General features: G+C 36.6%; 1 protein-coding gene across 19 annotated transcripts in view; it reads left to right on the forward strand.

The window, feature by feature from the left end:
• The window catches only part of LOC117434889 (liprin-alpha-1-like), a 37,388-nt gene that overhangs the window by 12,721 nt on the left and 12,179 nt on the right, over window positions 1-12,488 (forward strand). For 9 of the 19 annotated variants that reach the window (XR_009309187.1, XR_009309188.1, XM_059003019.1 and 6 more), the window contains exons 4-22: window positions 97-261; window positions 444-518; window positions 1,324-1,428; window positions 1,995-2,216; window positions 2,506-2,652; window positions 3,421-3,555; window positions 4,581-4,664; window positions 4,936-5,067; window positions 5,331-5,393; window positions 5,549-5,631; window positions 5,719-5,866; window positions 6,462-6,685; window positions 6,917-7,154; window positions 7,557-7,676; window positions 8,829-8,959; window positions 9,273-9,445; window positions 9,722-9,815; window positions 11,342-11,423; window positions 11,647-11,847. Coding sequence is in view for 17 of the 19 variants with exons in the window: in XM_059003019.1 (XP_058859002.1) it covers window positions 97-261; window positions 444-518; window positions 1,324-1,428; window positions 1,995-2,216; window positions 2,506-2,652; window positions 3,421-3,555; window positions 4,581-4,664; window positions 4,936-5,067; window positions 5,331-5,393; window positions 5,549-5,631; window positions 5,719-5,866; window positions 6,462-6,685; window positions 6,917-7,154; window positions 7,557-7,676; window positions 8,829-8,959; window positions 9,273-9,445; window positions 9,722-9,815; window positions 11,342-11,423; window positions 11,647-11,847 (2,622 nt within the window). In the remaining 2 variants the exon portion in view is untranslated. Of the gene's footprint in view, window positions 1-96; window positions 262-443; window positions 519-1,323; window positions 1,429-1,994; window positions 2,217-2,505; window positions 2,653-3,420; window positions 3,556-4,012; window positions 4,088-4,580; window positions 4,665-4,935; window positions 5,068-5,330; window positions 5,394-5,548; window positions 5,632-5,718; window positions 5,867-6,461; window positions 6,686-6,916; window positions 7,155-7,556; window positions 7,677-8,405; window positions 8,436-8,828; window positions 8,960-9,272; window positions 9,446-9,721; window positions 9,816-11,341; window positions 11,424-11,646; window positions 11,848-12,488 lie in introns of all 19 variants that reach the window. The other 10 variants (XM_059003026.1, XM_059003034.1, XM_034057592.3 and 7 more) reach the window with 7 other exon arrangements.

Below are 12,488 nucleotides of genomic sequence, written 5' to 3' on the forward strand. Positions count from 1 at the left end.
TCTCAAAGAAGACTCTTCTCATGTACTGAAGGCTACTGCCGTTGCCTGCTGCTCATCCTACTTGAAGGCTTCTTTGTGTGTGTTGATTTTTTTCAGCTGCTTTTAGAGCACTTGGAATGCCTTGTCTCGAGGCACGAGCGCTCTCTCAGAATGACAGTAGTGAAGAGACAAGCACAATCTCCAGCAGGGGTGTCCAGTGAAGTGGAAGTCCTCAAAGCACTGAAGTCTTTATTCGAGCACCACAAAGCTTTAGATGAAAAGGTAATTCTGAGATTGATTTATATTATATGAACTATTTTAATTTCTTAAAGCAGCACCTTTTATATATTAAACAGAATTTAGATCTACGTGCTATATATATATATATATATATATATATATATATATATTTTTTTTTTAATACTGAATGCTATGCTTGATGTTTACAATAATTTTCTGACCAGGTAAGGGAACGGTTACGAGTTGCATTGGAACGATGCAGTGCATTGGAAGAACAGCTAACCTGTTCTCATAAAGAGGTGAGTATTGAATGTGCTTTAAAACACAGTTGCATGCTTTGAATGTTATACTAATAAATACCCGGTAAAACTACAGGGAAACCAGATTAACTTCTAAATTCTAGCATTCTTTCTTTTTCTAAATCTGGGTGTCTTAAAATCCTTAATTTTCATATTTTAGTTTGTGCTTCATGTAGCTCATTCCCCTGAGTGCTGGCATGAGTACTGTGAAAATTGTGTGAAAATTGGTGTGACGGTTCTTTTACTGAGATGTGAAATTGGCATTATGGATGTTTAACATAACCAGGCCCTTGTTCATTAGATGGATTACTAACTTAATACTGAGGACAAATTCTTGTGTTAAAAATTCCCTTGTCCCACCACCACAGTAATGTTACATGGTCGAGATATGTGAAACTGCTTAAAGGAGCAACTCTGGAGGAAATGTAATTAAAACCATGAGATGGGATAGGATCCTTGATTACTTTGAACACAAACAATACCAATGGTTTGCATTGTATTAATGGTAGTCTTCCAAGTACCCTTCCAAGGTTTAGATTGGTGAATCTGTTATTTCCTTCATAAATCTATGCCAGATGAAACTTTATCTAATGGCTGCATTTAATTATAGCTAGTGTACACAGCAGCATCACAGGCATAGCTGTGGTCGTGGTTGCAAGCTACAGGAATCAACATGAATTATTTTTAGAGTGCACACTATTCCCAATACTATCCTTTTTTTCTGCTTGAGTTTAACAGAAGACTGATATTAACTTTATAGAAAGCATCAGTGTATTAATCCAAATTCTAACTTTGCAAATTACAGCTGGCTATTTTGAGAGAGCAGAATAGCCAAAAGAAAGCATTGATTAACAATGGCACAGTGGAAATGAACCACGACTCGGAAAACGCACCGAGCACAAATGGAAAGGTAAAAGTCATATGTGCTATTCCTAGGTCTGTTTCACTGTGTAGTATACCTTGGTGTACCAGTGAAATTCTGGTAAGCATCCTCTGTGTAGCAAGCCGTAAAGTCAGCGGACCACAGCTTCGTAGTACAGTGTGACACAGACATGTTGGTTAAGAGTCTTGGTAAAGGCATTTTGGCTGGATAACTGTTTTTTAGATGTCAAATTAGATGACAACCATTTGGATTAGTTATTCATCCAGGTGTGAACCCTTTTTGCTCACTGAGGTTAGTCAGCCACCAATAAAGCAAAATCCCTAATTCTTATTGGTGGTCACATGTAGATTATTGTGTCGTATACATTAGTCTTAAACATGATCCCATGTATAAACTTAATGAATAAAGGAACACTGGATTACACATTGTACAATTTTTTGATGGGGCACCCTCTAGTGGTGCAATTTCAGCATTTTAAAAGAAGCGGAGGAGCAGGGAGAGAAACGGCAGTATTGCAATTACAGGATAAATATTAGAAATTCTCTCTTTATACAAAAAAATAAAAATAAAATGTGTTTGTTGTTTTGTCATAGAGGTCATCAGATGGGTCTCTTAATCATGAAGAAGATCTAGCAAAAGTAATGGAGCTTCAGGAGATCATCGACAGACAGACCAAGGATCTGGGTCAGATGAAGGAGCGATTAGCTGCACTTTCAAGCCGAGTAACTGAACTGGAAGAAGATCTCGATACGGCACGCAAAGATCTTATCAAGTCTGAGGAAATGAACACTAAGTATCAGAGAGACATTCGGGAGGTAGGAAACACATTATTTATATTCCAAATCTTTCTTAAAGGACAAAAAGAACATCTGCCCCTTCAATGTTTTCTCACTGTTGTACATGCTCTCATTACCTGTGTTTTTATTCCCCAACCCCCTACCCCCCTCTGTTTGGCTAAACATAATTCTTGTTAATTGATTTATTTTATCCTTCAGGTTTTTTTCATAGGTCCCTCTTGATATATTATTTTTCTAGAGAAAGAATTATATATAACTTAGTGTTTTTTTTTTTTTTTTTTTTCTCCCCTCCTTTCTGAATAACTAGGCCATGGCCCAAAAGGAGGATATGGAAGAGAGAATAACAACCCTTGAAAAACGCTACCTCGCTGCACAACGTGAATCCACATCTGTACATGAATTCAATGATAAACTTGAAAATGAAATTGCAAACAAAGAATCAATGTTTAGACAGGTAAATAACATTTGCTGTGTTTTTTTCTTTTTTTTCTTATTATTTTGGTGCTGAGGTATGTGTGTAATTTTATATATATATATATATATATATATATATATATATATATATATATATATATATATATATAACAATTTAGGCCCTGGACTTTCGACTAGGCCAGGGCAATAAGTAATCATTTCCACATGACTGCTGACTTGAGGCCTAATATAAAATGAGTTCTCGCTCAGATTCATATCTTTTGATTTGGTCTTGCTCTGAAGTGGATGCAGCACTAGATGCTTTCCTACACTTTGACTGCAGTTTGTTTCTTAATCTGAATTACTGCCGCAGTTTGCCTTGCTGCACTACCGACAGCTTAAAAATGAAATGGCTTTAAAAAACAAAACAAAAAAAACAGGGTTTGAATTTGAAATGTTGTGAAAGAAATGCAAATGCTTGTCTTACCTGTAGTGGTATAGAATAGACTTGTACTGCAGTTTCCATTTAAAGCAGGAAAAGCCTGTGTTTTGGCATCAGTTTTGAAACTCATGACACATGGCTTCAGTTAATGTATGACTGTTATAACTGCGAACTGTTATGATTTTAAACTGCACAATGCAATGTTTGTTTCAAAATGTACACCAATCATGATGTGTAACCAAATCCTGCTTCACAGTGAATACTAACTACATTGTGAGGCAATCTGTAAATCTAAACAATACCTTGTTCTTAAACATTTGGAACCCAGGAAACAGTGGGTGTTAAATCCTTACATTTGTTTCCCAGAGTGAAGAGAAGAACCGGCAAATACAGGAGAGGTTGGAACTGGCTGAACAGAAGTTACAGCAAACACTAAGGAAAGCAGAGACCCTTCCAGAGGTGGAAGCAGAGCTAGCACAGAGAGTGGCAGCACTTACCAAGGTCTGTCTTCTGTCTTTTATTAATCTGTATGCTTGCCTAATAAGGATTAAGATGGTGGACCATGTGATCGCCCCTCCTCCCCCTGGCACCTTTGTAAATGAGATGATTCATTTCAGTAGTTTCTTTCCCGTTTTTTTTTTTCTGTATTTCACATGATAAGTGTTGCAATGATTTTAGAGTTAAATAGCAGGTGAGTGAACTGTATGGAATGGTTTGGGTTGTATGTAACATAACCCAATAACATAACTTGCATGTTTCTCCTAATTAACGGTCAGTGAGTAATATAACTTTAGTTGTAAAGGGGGGATTTCACCCACCAGCAAACAGTTAACACTTGCATAGTATATAATTTCTTCTTTCCTTCTGGTGCCCAGTTGCAGTTTTTACTAAAGCTACTTTTTCTGCACTCTTTATTTCTTGTTTGTGCTTTTATACACATCCATTCTGGCTTCTGTAGCCTGACTCTGCTGTGTCTGGTGACTCCGTCCTTAAGGAAGCTAAGTTACTGGAACTTGCCTCAATACGTAGGAAGGTAGACAATGTCCAGATACAGTACCTTGCTTGCCTGCTGCTTGTTGCTGTTTTTTCTTTTTGTTTTTTTTTGTGGTGTAACCATGACTAGGAAAGTATTTTAAGTGTATGCAGAGGTTCAGGAAATGTCTGTCTTTGGCAGATATTTAATATTTATGTTTTGTTTTTGTAAAATTATGTTTCGGTCGAAAAAAAAAAGAGCTTTTCATGTTTTGGTTTAAAAGTAGTTGGCTGAGTTAATGTAAAAATAAGTGAAGAGGCATGTACATTCCTAGACCTCTGTTTCATCTGTACTAACCTTTAATTTCAAACACCTACTAAACATTAAATCTTTTTATTTTGTGGTGTTTTGGTAAGCCGAGTTAAGCTTTGCACTGCGCATACAGGACTGTTCCATGCTTCTATTGCAGTGTGCTTGCTGCTGAGCATTGTGTTTCATGTGTTCTGTTTCTTAGACATCACTTTTTTTATATAACAGTTTGTTTCATTGGCAGGCTGAAGAGAGACATGGAAACATTGAGGAGCGCTTACGGCAGATGGAAGCACATCTGGAGGAGAAGAACCAAGAACTACAGAGAGTATGATATATTGCACTTGGATTTAATGGCATTCACAATCTGTTAACTAACAATTAACTAACAATTAAACATTGAAGACTTTGTCCCAGATTAACAATTGTGTAAATAGTTTTACTTTAATTGTGACCCTCTTTTAAAAAGGAATCTAAAGGGTTTACTTTTTTTATTCACTTGAATGGCCCTAATTATTCATTTGAATGTCTCTTTAATGCAGGGAGACACTATTGGGAAAGTGGGTCAGTATCAAAGATCATGTGTGTTTTGTTTTAAGGCTCGACAGAGGGAGAAGATGAATGAAGAACACAATAAACGATTATCGGAGACGGTGGACAAATTGCTTTCTGAGTCAAATGAAAGATTGCAGCTTCATCTGAAGGAGAGAATGTCTGCTTTAGAAGATAAGGTAAAAATAAATAAATACTAAAAAAAACAGTTCTCTGATTTTGTAATCTTGAATCGCTGCAGTTTTCCTTCCTCCAGTTTACATTTAAATTGAAACAAAACTAATTTAACACAAAACAGCATATTGAATTATTTGTTTTTGTTATGCTACTGTTTGTCAACTAGAAAAAAAAACTTAGGAGTTGAGTGCTCTATTCATTTGAAGCATCTTGCATCTTGGAGGGATTTGGTTGCACTGTCTGAATTCTGTTTGTACTTTGTCAGAATGCTCTCATTCGTGATCTGGAGAACACAAAGAAACTCATTGAAGAAGCACATCATGAGAAGGTATGTGAAATTTGTATTAAACACTTCACAAAACTATAAAATGTAATATTGGTGTTCTTGTTTGTGATGTGTGTAAGATTAGATCAACCATATAGGTAGCATGTTTTTACAAGATTTTGTGTGAAATGTCTTTTTTTCGATCCTTCGTTTTTTAGGAGCAACTTCTAATTGAAATAGAAACTATGAGGACTGAAAATGAGCAGGCAAGGTTGAGAAGCACTTCTTCACTGCATCATGGGTAAGAGGATAAACAATAGATTTTGTAAAAAAAAAAAAAAAATCAAGAAGCGTGTTTGCGCTCAAAACTATTTTATTTTTGTTTTAGCCGCGCCCATCTGGGCAGCACCCCTGATTTTAGATATCCTGTATCGGCTTCCTCTATGATGGACAGTCATACAGACCACTTCAACACATCAGTGTTGCGACGCCCGCAAAAAGGCCGTATGGCAGCCCTTCGAGACGAGCCCTCAAAGGTGAGGTGGAGATATCTATAGATAAGTGATAAGTTACAGCTGGAGGTGTGCATTGTGGAGAAATTAAATATATTCTCGAAAATGGGTATTTAATTGAGTGCTTGATATTGCAAGTTATTTTACATAAATAAAATATCCAGTATATTTTAGTGCTGTAAATTACAGCAGTTTTGGCTTGTATACCAGGGCGCTATAGACCGTTAGGTACTGTCGGTAAGCCCGGTTGATAACAGAAATCTTTGGCTTTCATTTTTACATACATTTGTGTCAAGTGACAGGTTTTTTTACTGGTTGAGACCTTAATTCTTGTTCTCTTCTTGACCCCTGCTTTCTCTCTGGATACCTGAAGCATGTAAGTTTGTGTTAAATCCATGTTTTATATTATATTTATTAGCTGGATAAATGCAATACAATTTCTAAGTGAGAACAGTCTAAAAAAAAATAGTAACACTGCAAAACCATTTTTTTTAATTTAATGTCCTACCTTTCTTTCTAGCAAGGTGCCAACTCATTTTTAATATAGCTACAATAAGTACAATAATTTTTTTATTTGAGGTTAATAAAATGATAAACAAACGTCTTGCTCTGTTGTCAGGTGCAGACGCTCAACGAGCAGGAGTGGGAGAGAGTGCAGCAAGCCAACGTCTTGGCTAACGTGGCCCAGGCGTTTGAGAGTGATGTGGATGTGTCTGACGTAGAGGATGACAGAGAGACTGTTTTCAGTTCTGTTGATCTGCTGTCCCCGAGCGGTCAGGCTGATGCCCAAACTCTGGCTATGATGCTTCAGGAGCAATTGGATGCTATCAACAATGAAATTAGGCATGTCCTAGTTTGTATCAATAGTGGTTTTACACTTGCACTTTTGTTTTAGGGTTTTGTATAAACTAGGAAATAACAAGCGATCCCAGCTTTGTCTGACCTCCCTGGTACACCAGAAGCACAATGAAACATAATGTTGTACAATATATTAGTCTTCATATTGATGGCAGACTTGTTCATCTTTTGTTTTAGTACATATACGTGTGTAAAATGGGTCATCTTTCTATTCAGGATGATTCAGGAAGAGAAGGAGACGACAGTCCAGCGGGCTGAGGAGATTGAAAACCGAGTGGGAAGTGGGAGTTTAGAAAATCTTGGCAGCAAATTCAGATCCATGAGCTCCATTCCTCCCTCTTTCACTGGCTCCTCCCTGGCAGGTTCCTCCCCCCCCGGCAGTGGGCACTCTACCCCTCGCCGCGTACCGCGCAGTCCTGCCCGCGAGGTAGACCGCCTCGGTAGCATGACTTTGGTAAGTTGAAAATTAAATTGCAATGTTCACTTGTTGTTTCTGTGATTTTTCTTTCTCCTTTCACTAAATGTTGCATCATAGTTTTGGTGGGTTTTTTTGCCGTATGTTTTTTTGTTGCTCTATTGGTAATTTGCAGCTTTTATTACTTCTTTTTTTTTTTTTTTGGGGGGGAGGTTACCTGAATTGTACAGTGTTTGCTAAAGTGGTTCAAAAGATCAATGGGTGGATTAGTAGACAGTCTGGTGCAAAACGCAAATCTTGTTTTTGCAGTGTCACCATTTTCTTTTCCACGTTTATTTTTAAATATATTAAATTGTACACTTCAAGTATGAAGTAACTAGTTATAGCATTAGGGGGTTTGTTTTTCCTTGTTTTTTTCTTATATAATTTGTTTTATTTTAGCCCTCATCCTACGATAGATTTGTAATCCAGACCTCAGTTCCCCATCAGACTGTAGTTTATTCATCCAACACTTCTCCTAATTCGCCCCCATCATATAGTGATTCATCACGCAGCTCTCAGGTACACAGAACGGTAATCTCTAGAATTGTGTCAAAACCTGGGGCCATATTCTTTCAGAGCTACTTGGCAAAATAATTATGTAATCGGGTAACATTTAATTTATTTATGAATGTATTAAACACTCAAGTTTTTGCCCCTGTGAAAGCATGTGTGTGCTATTTGTTTTAGGGAGCAGGGGGCTTTTGCAGCATTATAAAGCATTTTAACCTTAGTGTTTATCTTATCCTGTGTGGGTTTGTAATGGTTGGTATTAATATCTTCCTGTGGGCAATTTAGGGTCTGGATAAAAGAGGAAATGTCAATTTGAGGAGGAGGGGAATGTGTCTGCAAAATCAATGTCTGTTTTAAAGTTCCCTTTTTATTGTGATTTCCACCGAAAAACTTTTTGAAATCGGGTGTACTTCTGTATGAATGTGGTCCCAGGTTAGAAAAAGTTAAAATATTGGTTGCCATTTTAGATCAAAAGAGGTTTACTTAATTACCTTTCCCTCTCTCTCAAATCCCTTGACCTTTTTTTTTCTGGGTCTCTAAAACACCTACTGCATTTTCTCACAAACGTTTCCAAGCTGTGATATGTTGGATTAACACCTGCTTTAGCCTTTGCTGCTCTCTCCACATCTAACGCTTCTTTTTATCCCTTACTTTTGAAATTAATTTCACAGCTTGGTTCTGAATAATATTGGATTTGCTTTCTAACCCAGCTTTCTTTTTCTTACACGCTTCTATCAGCCTAGTGATTTAAGGAAGCACCGTAGGAAGGTAAATCAAATCATAAAGGGCACCCTGCCACCGCGCTAAGGGTCCCGCAGTTGTTTTCAACTGAATTTAGTGTGCTGTTTTAATGCAGAAAGAGTATCATGAGATGTCATAATTAGCATAAAAGCCATTTGGCAGGATGAATGACTGGCTTTTCCCTTTTTAATTTAGAAATGTAACATGCAATAATGAGGTTGTAATTAGTGTGTTTCACACTTCAGAGCATCTTTTATTTAATGCATTAACCTAGAATACTGATGAACTAAGGGAAAACTTGTTACTGCAATTAAATGTAAATACTTTTGTACAGGGTAATTGGTCAGTGAATGTGTGCTTTTTAGAAACCTGCTTTTAAGAATGAGGTATTTAATCTATTCATACCTTTTTGCTGATCAGTCCCCAGTATCACAAGATGACAAAGCTACAATAAAATGCGAGACCTCTCCTCCATCAACACCCAGGTCTATGCGTTTACACAAGGGACCCACCCACGCAGCCAGCCATGAAGATATCAGGGATATAAGAAGGTAACTAATGTGATGGACCTCTCATTTTAGAAAGACTGGCTTTCTGAAAGTTAAGGAAAATATGGGAGTGGCTCAGAGTTGCTAGATGGATATATATATGCATTTGAAAATAATTACCAGGACTCTGGTACTTTTTTATTTTTATTATTTTTGTTTGGTTCTTGGAATATACAGTATACAGTACAGTAACTACAGTGGATTTTGGGTGCAGTCTTTTTAATACACTGTAATTAAAATGTCAATGCAGTGTATGAAACACACACAGTGTATGCTCTTGTAAATGGTTCTACTAAGATGACTTGCTTTCCTGCAGTTCCACTGGTTCCCAGGACAGCCAAGGCAGTAACCCTAGCAGCAGCAACAGCAGCCAAGATTCTCTGAATAAAGCCCCCAAAAAGAAGAGCATCAAATCTTCCATTGGCCGACTGTTTGGCAAAAAAGAAAAGGGTCGGCCTGGACTTCCTGGCAAAGAACCTATGGGCCAATGTTGGTTTGGAAACTAATTCAACATTATTGTTTGAAACAGTCAGCTTCTATATCATACTTGATATTTCTTTTATACCGTTTTTGCTATTTTCATGGTCACAACCGTCCTGTTAATGCAGGAACTAGTACATTTTCATAATAATTTCTATTCTATTCTTTACTGTCAAAAAAACAATTGGAGCAGCCATCTATTCATGCCAACTAACCTTGGTTGTAATTGTTGGTGATTTCTTTTCTTATTTGCATTTATAAAATATGTTTTCAAACTTACTTTAGCAGGTACTCCAGATGGGGATACTTCTCCTCAAGATGCCTTAGGACTTAGTAAACTGGGAGGACAAGTGGAAAAAAATAGAAAATTACAGAAAAAGTAAGTTGTTTTATATATAAATGTTTATTTTTTTTTTAGTAAATATTAGTTTATAATAGTGTGTTCTGTTTTACTTTTATACATGCAGTATCAGTTATCAAAGCAGACCAATAATTGTGACTATTAAAATAAGTAATAATGTTGACTGGTTTTATTAGATAACCATGTTTTATATATCATTTAAAACTGGAAATGGCAGTGTTAGATAAATTGAACTTTTTTTTGCTAAATTGAATAGCTTATTTTGTTTCAAACACTATTTTTTTTTTTTGCTAATTAGATTTGATAACTGTTATATAGACTGTCTAAACCTGTATACCCAATCCCATAATATCATTGACATTTGCTTTTTAGAGATTAGATTGCTTTTACCACTTTTATTTTGCCTTTTATTTGCTGATTTTTCCTTTTTTATTTTTATTTCACCCCTTCCCCCTCCCTCCTTTTCATATCATATAGTGCAAATTCAGGGTAAGTTAATTTATTCATTATTTACCCTTGTGAATGCTGGTTATCACTTCTTCTAAAGATTTTTCTTTCACTGCAGCTCCACTGTTGCAATTTTCCCTCCTTTTTTCATTTCAGTCCTTCTTATCAAGTAACAAGCCCTTTTTTAAAACTTTTATCATTTATCTCCCAAAGACTAGGCTGTTTCCAGAGTCAACTTTTTAATGGAGCATGACATTTTTTTCTCCTGTGCTGAAACAAGCCAAAAAGATCTTCCCATTTTGTATCATAAGTATGCAAATGTTGCATTAAGAACAAATATGCTGCCCCCTTATGGATTTTCACTAGAAATGTTACTGAACAATGGGGTGATCAAACATGGTGATTTCAGCTTTAAGAATGCGTTTTTAAAGTTTGCATATCTTTCAAAAACTTGAATTGTATAATTATTTGAAAGAGAAGACAACTGCTCTATACGGGTTCTAGTTTGTATTAAAACAACTTTTATGTAAATATGCACACTTAAAACTAATTAAGCCTCTTAAATGTAATGCATTTTTCAATGACTGAACACTAGCATGGCTTGGTTCTGTAATAGTTTGATTCCAGTTTTTGAGTTTTAGCAGACATACACTTGTTTTTCTGTTGCTGAAGCTAATAGGAAAACATGTCATTTATTATTACTCAAAAATGTGAACTTTTACAGTCAGGAATCTGCTTGTGAATTCTGTTTTGTACTCAACACTGGGTTGTTATGGTACTGTGTGTTCATGTTTGGGGGTGGCTCTCGCCCGACTAACACTTAGCCAACACTTGATAACTGAACTGGAAATGTGTGCATGGGGTGTAATTTTTAACTTACTCTTTGCTCAAGGTGCAAGCAGTGGAGATGCAGCAGCTTTCAGCTGCAAGCTTTGTCCTTGTTTTTAATGTTGTGTGTTTAAGTTGGGTTTCTTAAAGTTGTATGATTTAAAATCCTCAGCATTTAGGTCCTTTTCATGCTCAAGTGATGGGACTTATTATTATTTATTTGATTTATTTTTATTGAAGGTCCTTTCTAACCACATTTGCTTTTGTAGGCATGAGCTACTAGAGGAGGCCCGCAGGCAAGGTTTACCATTTGCACACTGGGATGGTCCGACAGTGGTTGTGTGGTTGGAGGTAAGAGGATCTTGTATATTCTGTAGATTTGTGAATTTAAGGGAAGTGATTGCGTTGAAAAGGACTTCTTAGTAGTTTTGTTGTAGATGGTAAAACTGAAAATATGTAAAATTTTTCCCTCTGTATATCCGTAGGTATTTTAACACATGTAGATACAGATAAATTCTTTCACATCGTGTGATCAAGTGCCGCTGCTGACATTGTCTCCCGCTTCATGTTTTAGCTCTGGGTTGGGATGCCAGCCTGGTACGTGGCAGCTTGCAGAGCCAATGTGAAAAGCGGTGCTATTATGTCAGCTTTGTCTGACACTGAAATACAGCGGGAGATTGGAATTAGCAATCCTCTGCACAGGTTAAAGCTACGTCTGGCTATTCAGGAGATCATGTCTTTAACAAGCCCGTCTGCACCGCCAACCTCCAGAACGGTAAGGTCACCATGCAGTCATTATTCAAGGAATAAAAAGTAAAACTGGGAGGGTATGCAGGAAAAAAATGATTGAAACATTTGATTTCCAGATCATTCAAATGTTGGTCTCATGAGAAAAACCTGTACAGTGTTTTTTTTTTAAAAATGTAATTCCAAAACAAATCGGTTTGTAAGCAGACTCCTAGAACTTGGTCAACTTGAGTTTTGAGTAGGATGTTTCTCTGTTAATCTTGAATATGCATTCTTTGAAAGGAAGTAAATTGACTGAAACCTCAAGAGAAACAGTTTCTTCCAATGCTTGCATTTCCCTTCTCATTTACCCATTTGCTGCTGTTTAGAATGCTGGCAGCTTTCCAGCTATACATTCACTTGCTTGCTGAGAACAATTGTCTGTGTCCCATTTTGTGACCAATAAAAAAACTTTCCATTACAAGGAAGGCCTTGACATGTTTTTATCTTCTCGCATATTTAAACAAAGGTCTGTGTTTCCCAACAGTTAACATTTTTCTCAATAGGGTTATTAATAGTTTACAGAAATACAAATGATCAAATTAGTTTGTAGGAACAGCCTATTGAAAAACTGCCTCAAAAGGCTGTGTTTGATGGGGCAGTAACCTTTTTGTTGCACTACAATGATAC

This window comes from Acipenser ruthenus, chromosome 28 (assembly GCF_902713425.1).
Source record: "Acipenser ruthenus chromosome 28, fAciRut3.2 maternal haplotype, whole genome shotgun sequence".
Taxonomy (NCBI): Eukaryota; Metazoa; Chordata; class Actinopteri; order Acipenseriformes; family Acipenseridae; genus Acipenser; species Acipenser ruthenus.